This window comes from Pseudochaenichthys georgianus, chromosome 12 (assembly GCF_902827115.2).
Source record: "Pseudochaenichthys georgianus chromosome 12, fPseGeo1.2, whole genome shotgun sequence".
Classification (NCBI taxonomy): domain Eukaryota; kingdom Metazoa; phylum Chordata; class Actinopteri; order Perciformes; family Channichthyidae; genus Pseudochaenichthys; species Pseudochaenichthys georgianus.
This window is the reverse complement of record NC_047514.1, coordinates 18,550,288-18,575,035: the sequence shown is the minus strand read 5'-3', so window position 1 is coordinate 18,575,035 and position 24,748 is coordinate 18,550,288. Positions and strand designations below refer to the sequence as shown.

Here is a 24,748-nt window from a genome sequence, read left to right as displayed (position 1 = left end):
TCATCTGCAAAAAGCAGTGGTGCAATCCTTAGTCCACCGAACTGCAGACCCCCCCCCCCACGACTACGCCTCGAAATCCGATCCATGTATATTACAAACAGGATTGGTGACAAAGCGGAGGCCAACCCTCACCGGAAATGGGTCCGACTTACTGCCGAGGACCCGGACACAGCTCTCGCTTTGGGAGTACAGAGATTGGATGGCCCTGAGTAGAGACCCCCTCACCCCATACTCCCGCAGCACCTCCCACAGTAACTCCCTGGGAACCCGGTCATACGCCTTCTCCAAGTCTACAAAACACATGTAGACCGGATAAGCGTACTCCCAGGCCCCCTCCAGGATCCTTGCGAGAGTAAAAAGCTGATCCGTCGTTCCACGACCAGGACGGAATCCGCATTGTTCCTCCTCAATCTGAGGTTCGACAATCGGCCTGACCCTCCTTTCAAGTACCTTGGAGTAAACTTTCCCGGGGAGGCTGAGTAGTGTGATGCCTCTGTAATTGGCACACACCCTCTGATCCCCCTTTTTGAAAAGGGGGACCACCACCCCGGTCTGCCACTCCTTCGGTACTGTTTCCGACTTCCACGCAACGTTGATGAGACATGTCAACCATGACAGTCCCTCAACACCCAGAGCCTTCAGCATTTCCGGGCGGATCTCATCCACCCCCGGGGCTTTGCCACTGTGGAGTTGTTTGACGACCTCAGTGACCTCCCCCCGGGAGATTGGTGTTGATCCCCCGTCATACTCCAGCTCTGCCTCTAACATAGAGGGCGGAGTTGTCGGGTTCAGGAGTTCCTCAAAGTGTTCCTTCCAACGTCCCAACACTCCATCAGTTGAGGTCAACAACGTCCCATCCTTACTGTACACAGCTTGGATGGTTCCCTGCTTCCCCCTCCTGAGGTGTCGGACAGTTTTCCAGAACAACTTTGGTGCAGCCCGAAAGTCCTTCTCCATGTCTTCTCCAAACTTCTCCCACACCCGCTGCTTTGCCTCGGCCACGGATGAGGCTGCTGCCCTTCGGGCCTGTCGGTACCTTGCAACTGCCTCGGGAGTCCCCCGGGATAACAAATCCCTGAAGGCCTCCTTCTTCAGTCGGACGGCTTCCCTGACCACCGGTGTCCACCAGGAGGTTCGAGGGTTACCGCCCCTTGAGGCACCTAGGACCTTGAGACCACAGCTCCCCGCCGCGGCTTCGGCAATAGAGGCTTTGAACACCGACCACTCTGGTTCTATGTCCCCAACCTTCACAGGAATGCCCGAAAAGCTCCGCCGGAGGTGTGAGTTGAAGGCCTCTTGGGGCCTCTTGGGCCTCCTCCAGACGTTCCCAGTTCACCCGAACTACACGTTTGGGCTTACCAGGTCTATCCAGAGGCTTCCCCCGCCACTCGACCCAACTCACCACCAGATGGTGATCAGTTGACAACTCCACCCCTCTCTTTACCCGAGTGTCCAAAACATACGGCCTCAGGTCCGATGATACGATAACGAAATCGATCATGGACCTTCTGCCTAGGGTGCTCTGGTACCACGTACACTTATGAGCATCCTTATGTTCGAACATGGTGTTTGTTATGGCCAATCCATGACTAGCACAGAAGTCCAGTAACAAACCACCACTCCGGTTCAGATCAGGGGGGCCGTTCCTCCCAATCACGCCCCTCCAAGTGTCTCCATCATTGCCCACATGTGCATTGAAGTCTCCCAGCAAGACTAAGGAGTCCCCTTCAGGAGCCCCATACAGGACTCTTTCCAGGGTCTCCAAGAAGGCCGAATACTCTGAACTGCTGTTGGGTGCATAAGCACACACAACAGTCAGAGTTTTCCCCCCCATAACCCGCAGGCGTAGGGAGGCGACCCTCTCGTCCACTGGGGTAAACTCCAACAACGAAGCACCTAACCGGGGACTTGTGAGTATCCCCACACCCGCCCGGCGCCTCACACCCTGAGCAACTCCGGAGAAGAATAGAGTCCAACCCCTATCCAGAAGTAAGGTTCCAGAGCCGACGCTGTGCGTAGAGGTGAGCCCAACCAGATCCAACTGGTACCGCTCCACCTCCCGCACAAGCTCCGGCTCCTTCCCCCCCAGAGAGGTGACGTTCCACGTCCCCAAAGCCAGCTTCTGCCGCCCGGGTCTGGTCCGTCGAGACCCTCCGCTTTCACTGCCACCCTTCTGGCAGCGCACCCGACCCCATCGATGTTTCCCGTAGGTGGTGGGCCCGCGGGACGGAGAAGCGGAGGTGTTGCCCACGTTGCCTTTTCGGGCTGGGCCCGGCCGGGCTCCGTGGCAAGCCCGGCCACCAGACGCTCGCCGACGAGTCCTCCTTCTGGGCCTGGCTCCAGAAGGGGACCCCGGGCTTCCTCCGGGCCGGGTATCCTCACTTCTTGTTCTTGTTTCTTTCATGAGGTCTTTTTGAACCAATCTTAGTCTGGCCCCTTGCCTGAGACCAATTTGCCATGGGAGACCCTACCAGGAACACAAGGTTCCAGACAACACAGCCCCCAGGTTCATCAGGGCACACAAACCTCTCTACCACGGTAAGGTGCTGGTTCTTCAGAAAGGAAATTATTAATTTTGATAAACCATGAAAGTGTGATTAAGCTTTTTCATTTTGGCTTTTGCAACATCCAATCTCTTAAAAGGAATGTTTCTAATGTTGCTGATTTCAAGCCATATGCATACTGTGTTGGAATGAAACCCACATGGTCCAACACTTTATTCATTTAACTTGTCCAATATTGATTGTCCATAGAAATGAATGGATACTTGTCATCCAATCAACACTGAGAATGGTCTGTGGTTCAAACCTACCTTAGAAATGTTCACCAGAAAGATAGACACAAAATATAATATAATGACATGTATCTGTCTGGACCAGTCTATGGTCTGGACAGATACATGTCCTCACAATAATTTGTATTTAAGACAGAAAAGTTCCAATAAAAATCTTTATTTAATCTGCTACAAATGTCAGTTGTTTCTTGCATGCATAGTTTCACACACTTAAGACAAGTAAAACACAAAGTAAGATTTCCCTTTGGAAGAATGTCTCAACATTATAACATGCATAAGCCCCCCCATGTCCATTTATGAACAGTCAATCTAGAATGTAGCTGCCCCATCAACTTGGAAGGGCATTTCAAGTAGCCATTTTAAAACATATAATCTTGGATTGTACTTCTAAAACACAATGTACACACTTACACTGAATAAGACTCATGTTTTTCTTGTAAACTTTCTTTGGCTTTTTCCATATAGAAGCAAATGTGGCTTCTTCACAAGTATACGTAATCATGGCAGAAGGGTAACAAAAAAGAAAGATATTAGAGCTTATGATAGGGGCAGTTTAGTGGATGAGGTTGATTGTTCAATTCATCTTGAGGTATTAAAGTTAAATCAATTCAGGATTGTTTAGACTCACGAAACCCCAATAAAACAGGCAAAGTTCATAAAGCTCTCTGAAAAAATTAAAGCATAAACAGAATTTCTCTTTCAAGCAAAATTCTGAATAAATAATACATGTAATAAAAAAGGCATATCGCAGTAGTCAAGATTAGAAACTCACTGTAACTCAAGAGAATTTCCTTCGAAATTTTGTTGCAGTTGATGCACACTGAACATGACATTTATCACAGTAAGATAGGCATAATGTTATTAAAATCAGCAGAACTGCATAAGTGCTACATTGTACATAATATAAAACAAATATTGGCTTTCCTTAACCAGGGACAACATTATGCACAAAACACAAACACAAACACACATCTTTGATAGAATCACATCAAATATTTTCATATTGCCATTTTATGTTTGTGCTTTCGATGTCCTCTGCTTAAGCAACAAATGTGCTGTGTTAGTTCAGATGCTTACAGCTGTAGTTAAAGATGTATTTTTTTAAATGCTACATATATTACCAGGGAGGCGTGTGGTGCAGTGGGTTGTCTGTTGGTGTTCGGATCAGGGGGTCACAGGTTCAAACCCCACTGCAGTCAGCTTGTCGTTGTGTCCCTGGGCAAGACACTTCACCCCAAATTGCTCCTGTGGGTATTGCCCACAGTATTGAGCATGTAAGTTGCTTTGGATAAAAGCGTCTAACAAGTGACATGTAATGTAATTAACAGTGTTGTAAATTCCCCTGCCTCTTTTGGTCTGGTGGGAGGCGGGGCTTAGCCTCCACCTACCAGGCCACACCTGATCCCATTTAAGGCCTGTATTCAGCCCTGCTCAGTTTCTCCAGTGTCTGTAGCATCAAGTTGATCCCCATGTGCGCTCTTCACAAGCTGAATATCGATGCATTATTTGAGTAAGTTGTGTTTACGTTCATTGGTGATTAGGTTTATTGATAGCTTGTTTAGGCTTATCTGGCGAAAGCAATATTTGATTTGTTTGTTGCAGAGTATTGTAGCTCTTCCTGATATGAAGGCCTGTACGACGAAGCCGTATTTTTGCTTAGCGGGCTAATTTAAGGGAAAACTCTGGGTTTCCGGTCCTACGACGCTGGTTCTCTTTTTAGCGGGCTAGATCTCCATGGTAACTTAAGCTGAGCGGCTAACCTGGTACGGAGCAGGTTAGGTTGCAGGCTAAGAGATCAACTCAGTGAAAGCACTGCCTGCTGACCAATCAGAGCTCAGTGTGCGGAGTTTAAAGCGATCAAGTCATATTACAGGAAAAAGGAAATACAGTTTAAACTGCCATTGCAGGAAAGACGGCCGGCAAATATCACCGACTGTGTGAACGTGAACATGAATAGAATATCACCTCCATCTTCAGAGCAATCTGACTATTATAACATTAGCGTTAAGAAAGCTTACTTAAATATCTGCCACAACATAAGTAACCGGATCAGAGTAACATTAAGTACAGTCCGTCCCAGTGTGAGTGCAGATGTAGATGTGTCCCATTATCATTCATATCACTTCATAATGTATCATATATTTCCTTATCTGAGTCAGCTGAGCCGTATCTGGCCGTGCAACACTCAGTGTCACATACTGTATGCAGAAGTAACACTCGAGTCAAATGTAATTAAAGTCAGATCGTGTCTAACCCCTAGTTTCCACTGGGTCCGTCTGCGGCGTGTTACGGCTGCGCCACGGTTTTGGTCCGGCCTCCTCCGGCGTCATACCCTACCGGGCGCGTTTCAGAAGCATTACGGAAGCGGAGCGTCGTGCCTGCCGGCTCGCAGTTCTTGTTGATTTGGGCATATTTCCTGGACATTTGTACTTCTACAAGAAAGTAAGTAGGCTACGTAGTTAAATGGTTTATTTTTGTGTCTGTTTAAATCATGTTTATTGTTATTTCCTATTTTGTTGACATAATTAATAATAATTGTAATAGTCCAGTTAAAAACAACATGAATCAAAGATGGGTGGCTGTATTTTAGTGGTAAAAAAAATGCATTCATCATCATAATTATTCTATATAATTTACACACAGTGCCTGTAAACCGAAGGAGAACGCTGGCCTTTATTCTCCTACTGGAAAGACTACAGAGGAGGGATGGGGGGAGGAGAAGGAACCGGTTTTGGGGGGTGGGCCGGATGCTGTCACGTTCCACTTCCTGCCCGACATTACCTTACGGCTGCGTCGCGTCGGAAAATAGACTTCAATCCTATTTCGAGCGGAGCCCAGCGGCGAGACGCTTCTGGGACGCTTCTGAGCCGTAAAGCGGCGCGTCTGGTGGAATAGCACCCATTGACTAGAGTGGCCGCGATGCTTGCGGACGCCGCGGCGCAGCCGCAACGCGCCCACAACGCGCCCGCAACGCGCCCGCAACGTGCCCGCAACGCAGTGGAAACTAGGGGTTAGACGGGGCAGTGATATCATAAACCTGTTAATGTACGCATTCAAACACTTTTTCTTTTACCAGCTGTATTCACCTTGCAGGTGCAGCTCTGTGGCTTTGATCCTGGATCAAGTGTTTAAGTCATGGATGTTTAAAGTTTAACTTCTTCATATTTGTCTAATATTATAGTTGACTTTTCATTGAGGAAGTATGACGCGCTGCGTTGTCAGTACGCTTCTCTATGTTTGTGATTGGTCGAATGCTCCAAATACCACCCCTCTCATGTGAACGGGCACCTAACTAGATAGGACACGGCTGGCTTGAGCGATCCACTTGATAACCCGCGTCGTAGGACCGTTTAGCGAGAGCGCGTATGTTCTGGATTAGGCCAACCGGCTAACTCAAACATATCCAGGCTATGTTGAACCGGCTTCGTCGTACAGGCCTCAAGCTCTAGTGGTGAATATGACACAGATTGTGAAGATAATGTTCTACCCCAAACCCAGATATGGACACACAGTGCATGTCAACTGATGCTCCAAGTGCCTCCCATGTCTAGTCGGACCCCCGCTGGACTGATGCTTCAAGTGCCCCTCCAGTCCAGTCAGCCCCTCGCTCGACTGGAGCGTTGGGCACCTGGTACTGGGGGAGACCCACAAGGGGACGTGAGGGATACTCTTGGGGCACCTGGTACTGGGGGAGACCCACAAGGGGACGTGAGGGATACTCTTGGGGCACCTGGTACTGGGGAGGACCCACAGGCTGATGTGGGGGAGGAGCTTGAGGCACCAGGAACTGGGGAAGATGTGGGGGAGGACACAGATTTTACAACAAACAGTGTTTGAGCATCCCGTCCAAACATCCAGTTGTACCCATTGAGTCAACATCAGCATTAAAGATGTTGGTATTTTTAAGGAGAATGTGTTTTTTAAATAAACTTTGTAAAAGTTACAAATGCAGCTGTTGGTTTTGATTATTTTCTAAGAAATGAACAGTGTTGCTTCTGGCTGTGGTAAACAGCCTGTGTGCTTCAGCATGGCAGTTTCAGGGCGGGGTTGATATGTTTTCGTTTCCATTGAAAGCTCAGTAGTTCAAGATCCGTTGGTGCTCTGTGCTGGTCTCTGTCCTCGTGCTCCCACACCAGAGTTCATGTCGATTCTCTGTCAGGACCTCATCGAGACATCATCCGCACAAACTCTGGGAATTCAAGGAAAGAGCTGATTTTTTTTTTTACCAAGCATTTGTTAATTCACCTCAATATAATATTTGATGCTGCACAACTACTCCTTTATACATATGATACACTTATTGTTAATGTAAGAGGCTGTCATTTTAGTGCCAAATCTCCATTATCACTTAACTTTAGTTGATCTCAACTCACAGTATCAACACATTGTATTGTTTTCAGTAAAAACAGACACAATAACCATTTATTTTCTAAAATGATTGATTGGTAACAAACACTCTAATCATAGATCCAAACAGAACTTCTCACCGTTTATATGACTTGGTTACTTCCTGCCATGCATCCAATCCCATAAATCCCATTCATAAGGAACATGTTGACCATGATCTACTGTGCATGTATCTCGGACTTTCAAAGATCAGTCTCTTTTTGTGGAGAGCAGTGGACTCACTGTCACAGCTAAGGAAAAACGGTTCTGCTTAGAACCTCACACCAATCATCAAATACGTTTACAGTAAATGTACACCACCTATATGCATACATTAGGAATACAATCTAATTTAGCTTGGACATTATTTCTGATGGGTTGTATAGAATTCAGGAAAACATATTAAATGATGTCGATGTAAGTATCGTTTTACAACTGAGAGTAGCAGTGGTTTCAAATACTTTCATCCCTGATGTGTTGGCATCTTTTCCTCTGTGGGTAATCTGTGAGGTGACATAATCCCTTGGTGTGGAGATAATCTGACAGACAGACCTACTGTAGTGCCTTCATCCCCTCACCTCACGATCAGCGTGGTGTCCAGATATCAGAACGCATGCTAGGATTTTACTTTGAAGTGTCTCTGAGTGTGATTTAAAGCGAGAGACAAAGTTATGATGTAAGCATGTTTGATTTCCAGGCTCTGCACGCTGTGAAATTCGTACACTGTGTATAAATAGCAAGGCATGGTGTGATGCACTGCATAGGATTCTTTACCTTCAAAGTCCACATGCCCATCTCCGTTGAGGTCGATGTCTCGTAGGATGTCCTCCAGGTCTCTGTGTCCGACCTGAAAGAGTCAAGTTGAGGGGAAGGTGTGAATAAACGGACAGGATCAGACGGACACCATGATTGATAAACAGAGAGGATAGACACTCTCTACCTGTTGGCCCAACAGTTTTTTCATCGCTTCTCTGAGTTCTGCTGTGCTGATCTGGCCGTCACCATTAGTGTCGAACTGAGAGAGAGAAAAAAAATGAAACAGTTATTACATTAAAATACTATATTGTGAAAATCTGTTTTTTGTTTTCCATTTTATTGTCTGCGTGTTTATTACTGCATATTTCTAGGCTTATATTAAATGTTTTTTTCTAATGCAAAGGCTCTTTAATTATTTTTGAAATGTATACAATTAAATGCATTATGCTATTCCCCCTTTTCTTACATCTAATCCTTAGCTTTTTTCAACCACTATCATCATATCTGAATGAAACAAACCACTGGTAGAACATCCTTAGATTATTGCTACATGACATGATGTTTGGTAAGCTCTATATACGTATTGTTGTTATCACACTCAGTTTGCTTTTCCCGATGTCTTTCCTCACCTCCTTGAATGCATCTCTCAGCTCCTTCACCCCAATCATGTCTGCGGTTTCAGCCAGAAGTTTGGGCCCCATGAGTTCAACGAAGTCCTCAAAGTCAACATGTCCCCCCACTGTTGGACAGGTTACAAATAATAAAATGGGTTAACCTTTACGGTAATCTAAGAGACACGAGATGTATTATTTATTTGTACTTTACCTGATAATTAGTCATATTTTTCAGATGAACACATGTATAAACAGGCACATTAATGCACATATAAGCACAATTGTACTCACAATTCATGTTGATCTGCTGGCTCAGTTCAATAAGCTCCATCTCTGTTGGCATGTATCCCATAGTTCTCATGCAGTTCCCCAAGTCTTTACAGCCGATAAACCCATCTTTGTCTTTGTCAAACTCCTTAAAACCCTCACGCAACTCTGAGAGCGAGAGACATCAAGAGAGAATATGTGAAGATTATTTAAGAATATTGTACAAATTAGAGTTATATCTACTCATTCTTTATTTTGTACTGAATTTACCATCCATTTCTTCGGGCCTCAACTCTCGGTCCTGTGAAAGATCAGTGAAAGGTCAGGATTCAAACACTGCTGGGATCTTTCACATCATGCCAAAACGTAGCATTCCACAAACAATACAATAACAGCAGGCATGTGCCGCAGAGTGCCAAGAGTCTACATGTTTCCTTCCAGTCAGAGGGGAAGAGCTTTTCTGTGAGATCACCTGCTGCAGAAAACAAGCACTCCTGGCACTCTGTTACACCCTGTGGAAAAATAACACATTAGGGTTTTGGGAAAGTAAAAATATCAGGAAAAGGATGAAATGCAGAGACATTGGAGGGACGCAAAGCTCACAACAGATGCTCCATTTCCCCGTCCATTAAATCAACATGACTCAATCTCAACCCCTGCATCCGTTATCTGAGAGTGTGTCTTCAGAAGAGTCATTAAAACAGCGGTCGTCTACCCTGAGGACTCACTGTTGTCTTAAAAGAACAAGACTTTGTCCAAACAAATTAGATTGGTTAGATAATCCTGTTAGGAACATATCCGCCATTACCATAGCCCAGATTTAACAATTCTCCATCTTGCTACACATTTCCACCATTGTTTGAGTAATGCTTCCTCATGCATAACTAAACACACAGACACACATCCTTGCCTTCTTGATCTCAAAAGGACTAAATCATATTTCATCTTCTAAAATAACAGCCTGTCATTTCAACCACGTTTTCCGTACATGCTGTTAGTGTTGATGTTACAGTGAGAGGTGATTACGACACACTTTCATCACATGTTGTTGTTATTACTGTCATGTGTTCTTATCTCTTGCCATGCATGCACATGATATTGTCTGGACTTACGTACAGCCTGCCGGCTCTCAGCGAAGCCCTTGCGTAGAAAGATGCACGCAGGCCCCAGTACGGTGTGCATGCTGGCTCCGTTCTGGGCCAGCGCCAATAGCGGCTCAAGATAGGCCCCCCCAGATCCCCCCTCCTCACAGGACTGCACTGCCTTGTAGTTCTTCTTTTGGTCCTGGGGCAGCATTTGGGACGGGGGGAGGCCAGACATGGGAGCAGGAGCAAAGACAGGGGTAGAGACCGTGACTCAGATTATGGAAGTATGGAGTCAACAAGAAGGTGGGATGGTGGGGGGGGGGGGGGGGTGATGGGCATATGTCTGCCAGTCACAGAGAAGTGTGGAGTCAGGAAAGCACCGCAGTGAGAGGGGAGAGGGGGTCATTTGTCATGACATGAGCAACTGATGCCATCCATGGATCTGTGCTGCAGGTCACAAGGCTGCACAACAGAACACGCCACCGGGCCTCTGTCGCAGGAGTTATAAAACATCTCAATCCCCTAGTGGCAGACTAACAGAATCATTTAACAAAACAGGAACCCTAGCCCTCATCCCCCTCTAATGCCAATGGTGGAGTTTATTGCATGGCAAAAATAAAATTCCTCTGTCCCACTGTCAGCCTCACCCAACTGCCCTTTTATTTTCAGCTTCCCATTTTCTCGCCTTAAAATAATTATTCCGATTTATTACAAAGTGTTTACTTTTGACTATCCTGTCTATCAAAGATTATAGTTCGAAACAGCACCATCAAGAACAAAGTCCTAAAGGGTGATTAAAATACATTTTCCAGATTAACGTACTAGTATAATTATAAATACAAAAATATACATTTGTATGATTGTTCTGTCTTTCTTGAGGCAATGTCGCTGTACTGCGCAATCACAGACTATACTATAGTACTAACCGCAATGCTTCAAAATTAAGAAATTGTATTCAGTAATCCTCTAACATCTGATTAAAACAGCAGAGTAAACAGCTGAACACATTTAACTGACAGCCTGATTCCCTCTGATGACACAGTCTAAATGTATGGGTCGTTTTATTGATGGAGCAGAGCTTAAAAGGTATCAGGGATTTTCAATTGTTGACTTAAATCATTAAGAACCATGCTGGTAAGTTACTTCAATTTCAGTTTTCTGTGCCCAACAATTGTGTTGGCCAGAAGTTGAGGCTAAAGTTCAGTCGTTTCATTATAATCACCCATTAGCCAACTAACCAGGGGGCAAAAGTTCTGTCCCCAGCTGTCATCCCGACTACAGAGAGAGCTACAGGTTTATTAAAATGGGAAATCGCTACTCATGAGTGCACAGAAAAGCTTCTTCTAAATAAAGCCAAACAAGGTCCAACCTGACTGTTATCTAAATGGGAGCGAGCAGCTGCCTGATCTTCGGCTGAATGCAGAATACAAGAATATTAAACTGTTTTAATGCTCTGTGACTATTTACTTCAGTAGCATCCTTTCTTGGAAAACATTTTGATCATCTCGGTCAAGTCTTCAATTATTGCCATGTAAAATCCAAAGCATGGAGAAACATCCAGCTAAAGTGAGTGGAGGTGACTAACTGTCAGAGCGAATTACCAAGGGACCATTTTTCTGCCGCGTTAAACCTCACAGACACAGCACCCGTCTTCACATGCTTACAGTAAAGGTTATCACCTATATGCATATATAAGGAACACATCATTATGCATGCATACATACTGTACACTATTCTCTACAGATGACCTTCACCCTCTTAATGCCAGTTCATGCATTGCTTCAATCCCCACCACCACAATAACGGATGCCCACTGGGTCATCTGACCAAGTGATGCGTGGAGCGGGGCTGTCTGTGGGTATATCGTGCCAGAAAAATACTATGAAGCCACACGCTTGCACTTATATAACCAAAGGAAGAAGGGGAAAAAAGAACTTCTCGAGCACTCCAACCAATTCTGCACAGATGGCATCAACAGTTGCATGTCATATTGTGCTTCCTCAAGGATGTGCAGCTGTGGAAATGAAGGAACATCTATGTGTGGGATTGTCTGTCTGCTACTCTGAGTTCATCAAAGCATACGCTGATACGATGAGGACAGCCGATGTAAGAGATTGTTCCAAACCAAGGTTATCTTCTTGATCTTCTTGAGTGTTTTTCCTTTGTCGGTCCTCGACTGCGCACTTGTGTTGTCGTCCAAAAGCTAAAAGATCTGATCGTTTAGGAGCACACCTGTTTTGTAGCATCACATCCTGCAGGTGCAGCTCAACAGAGGAGAACGCTACAGCTGGCTGGCAAGGTAGCATCACCGCGGGATTTCACTGATGTCTGGTGACATGATCCAAATTCACCGACTTTTGTTCGCCCATCAGGTTGAGCACATCGGCACCTTGACAAAAGGCTTACATGTGTTTTTTAAGGGATTGTAAACATGCACTAATGAGCACGAGGGGATCTTAAAAGAGAGCATTTGATAGAGGTCATGTTACAGCTGCCCTACTCAATGCATAAAGTACATACTTAGTTTTCAACACTCAATAAAGACAATCATTTCCCGACTAAAACTACAGGTTCATCTTAAAACAACTCTTCCAATATTACCTCACACGCTAACTCAAGGTAACACAGAAGAAGGGAAACAGTTTGCAACAGCTTGTTAGTGAAGATCCAGTCAGAGCAGGTCCAGTCAGGTTGAGGGACACACCATGAGACAAACATGCACCAACACTCAGGGGATTCCAGAAGACCTTACCTTCTTTCTAAGCGACTTTACAGAGTTGCCCATTGCAAAGAAAAGAAAAAATCCTCCTTGTCTTAAGTGTTCTCTCTAACCGTGACTGTGTTACTGTATGTAAGTGTAGGCATGTGTGTGTGCATATGCTCCCGGGCATGCATGGGAATAGGAGAGATCGGAAAGGGAAAGGGGGCTCGGAGGGTCATTGACTAACATGAGAGGACATCTGGGAGAAGGCAGGGAGAGGAGCAGATATACCATAGGGAGGGAGAGGAGGGAGAGGACGGAGGAGTTGACGGGGAGGACCTAGAGGCGAAGACGCCGGGAGGTACGAAGGGAGGGACACTAAGACAAAGGAGGAAATATGTAAACAAGGACAAAGGACAAAGGACAGATCCAAACAACACAAAGACAAGAGAGGAAGCAGGCATGAGTTCAGAGCGAGATGCAAGCGCCAAGAGTAGAAAAGCAAGATTGCTCATTCATTCCATCCTCTCTAGCGTGTTGCCTCCCTCTCTCTCTCTCTCTCTGTATCTCCCTCTCTCTGTCTCTCTATCTGTGTCTCTCTCTCCCTCTCTCTCTCTGTATCTCCCTCTCTCTCTGTGTCTCTCTCTCTCTGTCCATATGTCTGTCTCTTGCTCTTCCCCCCCCCCCCCACTCCTCTCTCCCCTATTCCACAGTTTAAAACCATCTATGTGAATCTGACAGAAGAAGCTCGTTCGGACAAGCATATTACCTTCCCCTGAGCGAGACGCTGGAGACACTAATCCAAACACACACACACACACACACACACACACACACACACACACACACACACACACACACACACACACACACACACACACACACACACACACACACACACACACACACACACACAAAATCACACTCCATTAAACACACATGGATGTGGGGCTGTTGAGCTAAAAATACAACATACACTCTCTCTTCACCCCCTACTCTCCCATATTTTTCACCACTCTTCCCCCAGCATTCACCCCCCCCCCCCCCCACACACACACACACACACACACCACACACACACACACACACACACACACACACACACACACACACACACACACACACACACACACACACACACACACACACACACACACACACGGAGAAGCATCACAATGTCATGTTAAGCTTGAAGGGCATGGATTCAGATCAAAGCCAAAATGTGCAATACATGACACATGGATTGTGAAGCACTAACGATGCAATTTACCAACACACACCGTCAGGCAGATAAGTGCTCTTTATCACACACACACACACACACACACACACACACACACACACACACACACACACACACACACACACACACACACACACACACACACACACACACACACACACACACACACACACACACACACACACACACACACACACACACACACACACACACACACACACACACACACACACACACACAGACACACATACACACATACACACACACACACACACACACACACACACACACACACACACACACACACACACACACACACACACACACACACACACACACACACACACACACACACACACACACACACACGTTATGTGTCATTTAAAGATACTTTTACAGTTTCATTTTATGTGACTTTATACTTTACTACATTTCAGAAAGCAATACTCTACTTTTTGCTTTACATCTCTTTTTACAGTTTACCTCCACACATCTGATGTATTTCTTATAAGAGTATAACAATTTTTTGAAAAAGAAGTTTGCATTTTACAACCGGATTCTCGGTGGAGTGCAAACGCCTCAAATCAAAGCATATTCCAAGAACCAGTGAAAAGGCAGCGCATGGCTTTCATGAAGGCTCCGTGCTAAGCATATTTCTGAACCACAAAAGAAATGAAATGCCAGTATTTCATCCTGCTGGACTTGGAAAACTGGGATCTGCTACTTTACACTTATTATGAATCTGGTATTAAAAAAGTGTTGATTTGTCAGCAGTGTAGCCAGCTGAGCCTTCAGGCTGTGTCCATGTTAATGGATACACACAAATATCACACAAAATGTAAAGGATGATAAAAGAAAACTTGTAAATCAAACAACTGCATAATAATTACATTCCACCCATAAATAATGATGGAATGACCTTTACTTACATATTGTAGTATTGTATTTACACATTCCCTTCGGACTATATCTTCTCTGCTATGAATGCGCCATTCTCAGTGTGTGTGCACTGGAGGCTTCACATGATTCCCTGCACTTGTGTAAGTTGCATATTTATAACTTATATAAAACAAGACCGATTTAAATACTCAGAGAATGACATTAACATAAAAGGAAACAGTCGCTGGAAACACACAGAAGTAACAAAACATAAACAAAATTACATAAAGGTGAACAAAGCGTGTTTCTGAAATGTATTTAAAAGAGCAGGCGGGGTTTGCGTCCCTGATCCCCTTCAGGCAGGTTGCTCATTTTACACACGAGTTGCCTCCAAACAAGCTGTGACGTAACACAACCTGGCTGTTTGTCTTAAGCTTCGCAGCGAGAAACGCTTTATCCTTAGACACAGTAAAGAGAGCCGTCTAGTGTCAAACTGCACATAAATCATTCTGCAGTTCCAATGTCAAACATCCAAGAGGACGAGTAACACCTTTTTAAACAGAGGGGGACTTTTGAGGATGTGAGTGCTTCTTCCAGCACTATCTAAAAATACAAAAAGAAACATGTATTATTAAACCCTCATTTAAGGCGTTCACCAGCAGCATTCACTCCTGAGCTAACGTTAACTAAAGCCATAGCAACACTAATAGATATCCTTATTTCCCTCCACTGATGACCTTGTCCATTCTCAGCCATTTAAATAAACACGTTCACGCCGACGTCGCTTCCGATCTCGCTCCTATTCAATATCTGCGCGGCTCCTCTGTGTTGCTCTGTGGATGATTCACCCACCCCTCACCGGAGGCTCATTGTGAACTTCAGAACACATCAGACGTCAGACACAGGGGCCGTCAGCTCTCATAATGTCAGACCACGATAGTGAGCACGGGCATGAGATCTATATCTCCCCCTGTATCCTTCTCCTCACCCCTTTCTCACTCACACACACTTTACATTACACAATCCTCACTGACATCTCAGCACAGCATTCCAATGAATAGCTGAGGATGTTTTCCTTGAACCACACACAGATTCTACATTTAAACTAATGCGTGGACGGGAAGCTCAGTCCAAGAGAACAACTAATAATGACTTTTGCTTTATTATGAAGATTTTGAGGTCAAATATAATCCTGTTTCCTCCACTGCCACGGGTGTGTTAAATGAGCGGAGAGATGTACAGTAGGAGGGGGAAGGACGAGAAAGGATAACACGACAAGCTGTGAAGCGTTCATCATCAATCTGACATTTGTTCTTTTGCTATTGCACGGAAAACTTTCCTTTCTTTTCAATTGCAAAGTGGTAACCTTGTCACGGTCAAACGTTGTCTGGAAGCAACTGGGTTTACTTTATTGTGTGTGTGTGTGTGTGTGTGTGTGTGTGTGGTGTGTGTGTGTGTGTGTGTGTGTGTGTGTGTGTGTGTGTGTGTGTGTGTGTGTGTGTGTGTGTGTGTGTGTGTGTGTGTGTGTGTGTGTGTGTGTGTGTGTGTGTTTCTCAGAGGCCATCTCGGCGATGAAAGAAAATACAAAGCACACATGCGTCATCTGCTTGCGTTAAGACGTCACCGTTTTATCCTGCCATCGATTCATTTAGATGAAATATTGAGCGTTCATGCTAGATTATTCTGGAAATCCAAAGCTATTTCAGTTAGTTCAAAACGGTTTAATTGGTCTGGTTAAACGTCTAATGCGTCATCAGCTGAAACATATTGACATTGCCTCATTTGAGTCAATGACACCCCTGCTGTTTCTCCTCTGACTCATGTGTCCCCTGTCCTCTGTCTCTCACTGGTTTCCCCTCTCAGCCTCCTCAGGTCTGCATGCATACTTAGCATCACTACGCACACGCATGTGCTGCAAACTGCATCCCGTGCCGTTGAGTGTGCAGGTTTTTACATTTCACTGCCTAATCCCCATCTCAAAAAAGAGATTTAACCAAAGAGAGACATGTTCTGCCTCCTCCTTTGCCAGCGCAGATATAAAAATATCCAACTGTGTCTAAAAATAGCCTCGTATACTCTAGACATACTGCAGGCATATGCTGTGATGAATATGATGATTTCCTTCCCTCTCATTTCCACCCAGCTCTTTCTCCTTATTCCTCCCATTTTGTATTTTGTTCTTCTGCATGCCTCCTCTTTCAGCACTTCTTAAACATCATCAAGGTCAGTGTGACCGCGGAGGAGAAGAGGAGGCGGAGATGCTTTATAATAAAAGGCAAAACGAGGAAGAGAGGGAATAAAAGACAGGAAATGTCATTGGGCGAGATGACTAAAAGGGACACCAGGCGATGAAGTGAAGGGCCAATTTGTTTTTGAAGACCTTTCCTCACATTGCCTTCTGATCCGTCGAGTGGGAGCAGGGAAGTTAGAAGTGTTTGCCTTACATAACAATCAGCAGGTCTGCCAGCACTTCTATTTATTCTTTGTCCTCCTCCTGATTTACTCGCTTCCTTCTCTTTCTTCCCCTGCCCTCTCACTCATCCTGTCTCACTGATGTGACACACAGTGGACCATTAATCCCTCTTTCACTCACACACTCACACACTCTCTGTATTCAGACATATAAGAGAGAGCAGTGCTTGCTCCCTCTGCTGGATAAAACACAGACTTTCATCTACATTTCATTTGAAAAGAAAACCATGTCCTCACTAATAGACCTGGATAACAAACCTCTTGCAATAGCTGGTCTGAACCGCATTTACAAATTCTTAATGAGTTTTTTTTTTTTTGTATCTATGCGAGGTCGCTGAAGGGCACACACGCTGAGGGATGTGGTGATTGTGAGGAAATCTTAAAATAGAAACGGATATTCTACAGGGACAAAGAAAAGTGCTTATGCTCTGTCCTTAGTCAAGGTGTGTTATATAACCTGGAAGGCCTGAATGTGCAGAAAGAATATGGTTTTGTTTATGCTTTAAATATATGCATTTAGTAAAATAAGAGTGTGTTGTCTAATGAAACCTTGCATCACTATCTGTAACATTGTTGCTGCATTCCAACCGCTACACTAGCCTCTCTGGTAATCATGATTCATCTTGTGAATATCAAAGTGCGCAGTAGAAATTGGTAGCTTGGAAAAACATGCGCACCCGAAGGTAACTTGATCTTTCATTCAACCGTTCCTTAAACGTGCTCTGTCAGGTGGCATGCTTGCCAAAGGATTTGAATATGTTTACCAAGGCAAACAACAAAAAGCCACTCTGCCCTCCTCCAGTCTCTCGTATTCAGGTCTTGACGGGCTATTTTTAGCGCCTTCCACTGGGAGCGAATGAGTTCTGTTGGGGTTGTATGCAGATCTTGATGTTACACAAGAAGAACATTTGAAATAATCAATTGTAGTGTGTAATATTTCACCATTCTTTCTACGTAGTGCTGCCAGATCTATTCAAGGAGCCTGAAGGGCTTGTCTTATGACTGTGGGGTCGCTAAAATAAAACAGCTTGGTGTAAGATGCTGAGTCGGTTCAAAAATAACTGTCTCTTCCATCATTTTCTTTCTTTGACCATTTTTTGTTCAGTCTTTCACACAAACAATTATGCACGACTGAGTGCACAGTCAACTCACACATCCATCTCGACAGCTGATATGACTTATCTTCACATTACAGAAAACCTAACTCCTACCCTTTGATCATCGCTGAGCAGCTACACTTTTTGATGTTTTTAATGTGAAGTACAGCTGAGTAATCCTCTTGGTAGATTCCCATCTCCAAACATCTTTCATAGCTACATTTACCAATGAAACTATTCAAACATATAAGGGATTGCTTACTGTTACTTACGAGTGGACAATAAGAAAGATAATAAGCAGAAACGTCAAAACATCCGCTATTTCCAAAAGCTGGTGGAAAATAATGGAGATAATAAACAGGAACATTAGGTGCCATTTCCACCCAAATCAGCAGCTCTCGAGATTGTATATAGTACGTCACTGCATGGATGTTGCCTCACTGGAACCCCTAAGACTGATTGAAGCTCTGGCCTGGATTGAGAGGAGTTATTTCTGGAACACATTAGCATTCGCGGAGGTAATTGTCTCCTCTCCAGCTTTTTTCATCCTCAACGCAGAGAGAAGGATTTCAATGAAACAAGAAAATAGAAGGGGGGACAATAGACAACCCTGCTGTACTGGATAAGTGCACGATGTGTCGGAGTCACAGGAGAAGAAGTGAGGAGGAGACGGGTGTATTAGTGGACAGGTGATGCGGGGAAGAAGAGAGGCACAGTTTATCTGCTGCTGACCCTCACTCACCAACGTTAGTTAACATGTCTTAAGTGGAGATTATATTTCAGTGTTTACATTTTACTTACCTGTCATTATTGTGTCTTTTTGTGCATGACAAGCTCTCATCACTGAAAAGTGTTCCACACTGAGGGAAAGTTGATCCCCCTGCTGTTATCAGGTGACAGGCACAATGAAAGCGGCTGTATTCAAATTGGGACGCATGAGAGACTGCAGCCCCCCAGCTGTGAAACTGATGGATACCAGATACATACAGGAGTAATATTGACTGGATGCATGCATCAATTTTTTATTTGCTCAACTGGGGTGACCGGAGGTTCGGTCACACATGGCTCCCAGCTTCACCTGTGACCCTCCACCTGTCGGCAGCCCTGGAGTTTCTTATAAACATCAACAAACAGATATTTGCCAATAATAAAGTACATCAAAATGTCCCTTTGCCTAAAAAACACCTTGCCTTTGTTATACTGGGATCTGTGTGAAGATATTGGACCGTATTAGTTCCTATCCTATCATTTTGATAAGGATGTATACACATTATATTAGCTATTTTATTTGATCATCCCGCACCTATGGCTCAAATAAATCCATGTTTAGGTTTATCACAAACTTTCAATGTTTTATCCCTCCCCCAAAAAAGGGACTAGATAAATGAAAAAGTTCTTATTTTTAAACAAAAGTTATCCAAATTAAGCTTTAGTGTCTCCTTAATTGTATGTCAGTTCCCATCAAATGCTGCTGTTTCCAAATGTGGCTCCTCATTATGTAACACAATGAGCTTTCAGTAATAAATTAACTTGACTCCCATTTCAACAAACAGACGTATTGTTATGCACATGTTTCAGAAAGTGTCTCCTCTTACCTGCCCAAAGACTGACTTCACTATGGGATGGAGGACGGAGTCAGACGCGGTTATGCTGACTCTCTTGGATGTGCGGCTGGACTTCGCAGGTGCTCTGGTCGCAGGTGGGTCGGAGCTGAGGCTGGAGGAAGACCCGGTGATCACCCTCTCTCTGGGCTCGAAGAAGAAATCCGCATCGTCCTGTCCTTTTGGGTAAGACGGAACCGGAGAGGTCCTCCTGTCCTGCGGGGAGCCGTGCTGGAGCTGCGCTGCGGGAGGCGGCTCACCTCGGGAGGAGTCGTGAGGATGATGCCTGGTCCTGGTGGACTTGCTGCGCTCTTTCTGGAGCCGGCTCGCCCTGTGCCTCGCTTCCTCCTGAGCGTACCCTTCATCCTGGAGGCTCGCCTGCCGGTGAGAGTGGCTCTTCTGCCCCCGGTGGTCTCCTCCACTTCGAGACACCTCTGCGTGTCTCGGTTGGCAGAGAGGTCTCCGCGCACTCTCGCAGTCCTCGGTCCAGGCTCCATCCTTTCCCCCGGTGGGGTGGTGCTGGACGCGGTGCTGGCTCCGGTGATCCTGCGGACCCGACTTACGGTTGGGCCCCTCCGAGGATTTCAGCAGGGAAGTAGTGGACTCGCTTTTGGGGAAAGAAGAACTCATCGTACGCTTCCTCTCGCAGAGTGAAGATTCTGCAGGCTGGGGGACGCGTGAAAGAAAAAGAAGGCAGTCCTTCGCCACGTGCAGGTGTTCAGCATCAGTCAGTTGGACTTGGATACAAACCCGAGCATCACTGCAGTCCACAGGAGGGAGAGGAAGTGAATGTGAAACAGTGACAGTCAGACTATTTTGGATGACACGCACCAAGTGCATAGGACTCACATCACTGCAAACTATTTCCCTCACTACTAGCCTTTTGGATTTATCTAAGGTTGACTGCATTGATTTACTGTAGATGTACTTGTCAATCAATCAATCAATCAATGTGTATTTATATAGCCCAATATCACACATGTTACATTTGTCTCAGTGGTCTTCACAGTGTGTACAGAATATCAGTATGACAATACGACACCCTCTGTCCTTAGACCCTCACATCGTACAAGGAAAAACTTCCTTGTCAGCGTTTCTGTTCATTAAAGTGTTTACAAAAACACAACAACTAACCACCATCAATGGACCAATGAGACAAACAGACTTCATATACATTAAACTACTGTGGACTGTGGAACTAAAAGACAAACAAAGAGTTAAAAAGGTTTTAGAAAAAAGATGACAAGTAGGTTAACCAGGAATCTGTCTTGGTGTTTTTGGTCCATACATAACAATAAATACATGAAAATACCAGTGATAAAAAAAACTATAGGGAAAACCTTTTTCTTTTTTTTAAAGGGGCGGTAGGATATGAGCATTTTGGTACTAAATGATCTGAAAGTTATCATCACAATAATTACAACACATTCATAAAACTCACTCTTTCAAGCAGATGCTCCCCAAATATCACACTTTAAGTTGTACCGGTCTAATTGTCAGGGGTCCTAATTAAGGGAACTTTTTTGACTTCATTGGTAAAATAAAAAGTACACCTTCCCTCTTTCTATTTTATTTTTGAATGTCATATACATGACAACAGCATTCTTAATTTTACTTCCCTATGATATTTTCATTGACTTTTTAACAACAACAACAACATTCATTTATATATAAATGTAATACAATAAGCTTTCCAAATGTCATCTATTTGACAGACAACATGGTTGGACACAGAAATAATACCAAAGTAAACATGTTGGAATATTTTACGTGGCTTACTCAAAATAGAAAGTTCAAAAGAAAACAAACACTGAAAATAAAAGCGTGACCATCTTTAAACCTCATCCCATCTGCAGACCTACGGTCATAATTCTCACAGCAGATGTCCGGGGATGCAGGCAGAGTGTGTAATGATGTCAAAACATGGAGCCAATTAGAGACTCAAGCTCTCACGAACTGTGTGTCACAGTGCAGAGCTGAGAAATGAACAGATTGTTGCCCTCCTCTCTGGGGAATTTTTGTTCTCTGACATCTGTGTCTCCTCTGCTCCAGGGAGAGGCAAAGTATCTTCACTCCATCGCTCCCATCCTCCCCCCTCTTCATCATCGGCCTGCTTAAACCACTCTACCTTTTTTCATCCTTCGTGCATCTCATAAAGTGCTGCTGAGCCATTGTCTCTTTCAGGTGTCACACTATCCCTTACACTTTAACCAGCCTCTTATTTACTATGATAACCAGTACTATTCTGTGTTTTTATCTCAACGTTTGGAAACCTTTTTTTTTTTTAGAACTGGTAATTACTATAACATGTGAATATTTTCATGAACATTTTTTTAAATCTCAAGCACTTTCCCTTTATGCTCACCTCCCATCCTCCTGCTCTCCCCTTCTGTAGACATTGGGCTGCAGCAGGGGACACGGTATAAGCCTGAGGGTGCAATCTGGTCCATTTAAGAGAAAAAAAAGAGAGAATAAAAAACGAATTAGCATCTTTAAAAAATAGCAACATAGAAATAACAACATCATTTTACTCTTTTTGGGCTGATGTCACATTCTATTTTTGCATGTATTCCCCAGTCCAACCCAACATCACCATCTCACAGTGGGGTCGGATGACCAAACCATCTTTTATGGCAAGTGCTGCACATCTGACAGCTGCTGCTCTGTGTTTCCAAACAGCGCAGTCTTGGGAATATTATTTCAGTTCACAGTTCTCTGAAAGAAAAACTAAAAGAGGATTTTAGTGTAGTATTAGTACAACTGTAATATTTAAAAAAAAAAAATGGTTAAAATAATGGTGACATTTAAATATTCAATATACATTTGGTCAGTGTATACCGGCTGCTAGTGTGTGTGGTGGTAGCGCTGGACCACATAGCTCTGGCTGTTTTGTTTTTCAGTGTTCATGTAAAGAATGAATTGACTAAAACAATCTCAGTTCAGGGGGTCCCCTAACTCACGTATTATTCAACTCAATCATCTCTTCATAAGAAGTAGAAGATGACTTTGACCTGAGATTGTCAAGGTGAACAAACATTTTTTTGCGCATACCAAAATATTGAAGTCTTACAATAAGAAACACCAACCTCTTTGATAAAAGTATAAGCACATAAGATATGTGAGTGTACACAATGAGTAAGTTGATTACTGATTATCAATTTAAAAAGAGAGTATGGTGTGAAAAACATATATGAAATGGTAATGTGTTCATTTCTGTAGCACATTCTATGTCAGAGAAGAAAGTAGAAAAATCAAACAAAGCTGACGTGAAAACAATTAATGTTTCGCTGACTAACCGTGTCCCTGATCCCACCTGGCAGCCTTATTAACCTCGTCCCCTGTTGAGTTATTATATAGGATTAAATCAGCAGGGCGAATAATTAATAACATAGCAGCTCTGTGCCTACAAGGTGAAGAAAGAGCTCCATCAGCTGAATCATTTTGCAAACTCATCTAATGAGCCCTTTCTGTTGGATGTCATGTTAAAAATGTTTTAAGAAAATGTGAATGTTCAGAAAGCAGCCTTTTGGTCATCAATAGGCTGACATGATGAAGAACTGAATGATCCATTAAACCACATCACAATGCATGTATTAATCAAATGTTTATTCATTCATCATAACTCTCTAGTTTTACATTAAAACAATAAATGAGTTGTTATTTAGTTTCTAGACCATCATGTGGTAGAGGCTTAAACAAAGGTGACCACTTTTTCTTGGAGTCGAATGGAAATATTTCTAAACATTTGAAATGATCACGTGTTGAGCATAGTTTACATAAAACGTCTTACATAATGGGCCCACTTAAATCGTTGTTGTAACCCAACTAGTTCAAGAGGAAATGTAGTGTACACAGTGGACTGAGAAACAGAACACATTTATATATACAGTAAATATCAAAGATTCAAGAATCTTAACTCTTGTAAAATAACAGTAATCAAGCACAGATGATGTTGTCAGGCTTGTCAGAAAAGTAACCAAACAACCTTCTGATGTACATATTAAAACAATCAAAGTGTGCATCACTGTGCAACATTTTCAATCCAATCCAACTTTATTTATATAGCACATTTAAAAACAAGAGTTGACCAAACTGTATAAAAAGCAGCATAAATACATTTAGACATAACCGATAGGACAACAAACTACAAATGTAAAAGCACGAGACAATAAAACCATACCACAGACTGAAAAACTCTCATACGCGATGTAAAAACATTTTAAAACACAACACAATAGAAACCCCCAATTTAGACAACTAAGACTGATACGTCTTATATGTAGTCTGCAAAAGCACGGGAGAACAAGTCTTTAATTTTGAGCTATAATACTGTCATTTAAGATGTATAAAATGTCAGGCAGGTATCATTGGTTTTTCAGTAATATAGTTCTCTTGGTCCCACAGAAACAGGTTATTTAGTCTATTCTGCCTTTCCACCAATCTCTGGTTTCCTGTAAGCATGCTCCTGCTGTCTCCCCTCTCGTTCCCAAAAGAACAGTCCAATCTCCTTTTAGCAGTTTACCTGATAGCCCTGATGTCATGCAGCGTTGAGAGTCACTTGAGAGCTCATTGGACACATTAAACAACAAAGAACTGTCAAAAACCCAGCACCCTTGTTCTTCAAATAGCTTTTTTAATGAGTAAGGACATTATGATGTGTTCATGTCCTTATTTCCCATCAGCCACAGCTGTATGAGGGAGGCATTAATGCCTTTGAGCTTAAACTGCTTAATTTCCACCCACTCCAATAATGGTTTCATCACAGTAAATGTAGGGCTGGTGAAGTTCAATCAGTGAACAACTGTTACCAGACCCAGCAGGAGGGTCTCACTTTGAATGTGGTGGATAAAGAG

At 43.7% G+C, this 24,748-nt stretch overlaps 1 protein-coding gene across 3 annotated transcripts; it reads right to left on the bottom strand.

Moving 5' to 3' along the window:
- Positions 1-2,935: 2,935 nt before the first annotated feature.
- On the bottom strand, positions 2,936-20,678 carry cabp1b (calcium binding protein 1b). Of its 3 annotated transcripts, none has more exons than XM_034096110.2 (8): positions 19,890-20,678; positions 9,934-10,101; positions 9,088-9,118; positions 8,842-8,985; positions 8,566-8,675; positions 8,121-8,195; positions 7,955-8,027; positions 2,936-6,983 (listed from the first exon to the last, which is right to left on the bottom strand). In XM_034096110.2, exons 1-8 carry the CDS (start codon positions 20,523-20,525, stop codon positions 6,958-6,960), a joined length of 1,263 nt encoding a protein of 420 aa, XP_033952001.1. In that variant the 5' UTR covers positions 20,526-20,678; the 3' UTR covers positions 2,936-6,957. The 3 variants fall into 3 exon arrangements, with proteins under 3 accessions (XP_033952001.1, XP_033952000.1, XP_033951999.1); XM_034096109.2 differs by lacking the exon at positions 19,890-20,678 and adding an exon at positions 12,655-12,960; XM_034096108.2 differs by lacking the exon at positions 9,934-10,101.
- Positions 20,679-24,748: the final 4,070 nt, after the last annotated feature.

Coding starts and splice junctions, on each gene's coding strand:
- cabp1b (XM_034096110.2), bottom strand. CDS start 20,525: ATGAGTTCTTCTTTCCCCAAAAGCGAGTCCACTACTTCCCTGCTGAAA. Junction 9,119..9,933: donor TCGCTGAGAGCCGGCAGGCT/GTACGTAAGTCC, acceptor GATCTTTCACAG/GACCGAGAGTTGAGGCCCGA. Junction 6,984..7,954: donor TGGGCATGTGGACTTTGAAG/GTAAAGAATCCT, acceptor TTGAATTCCCAG/AGTTTGTGCGGATGATGTCT.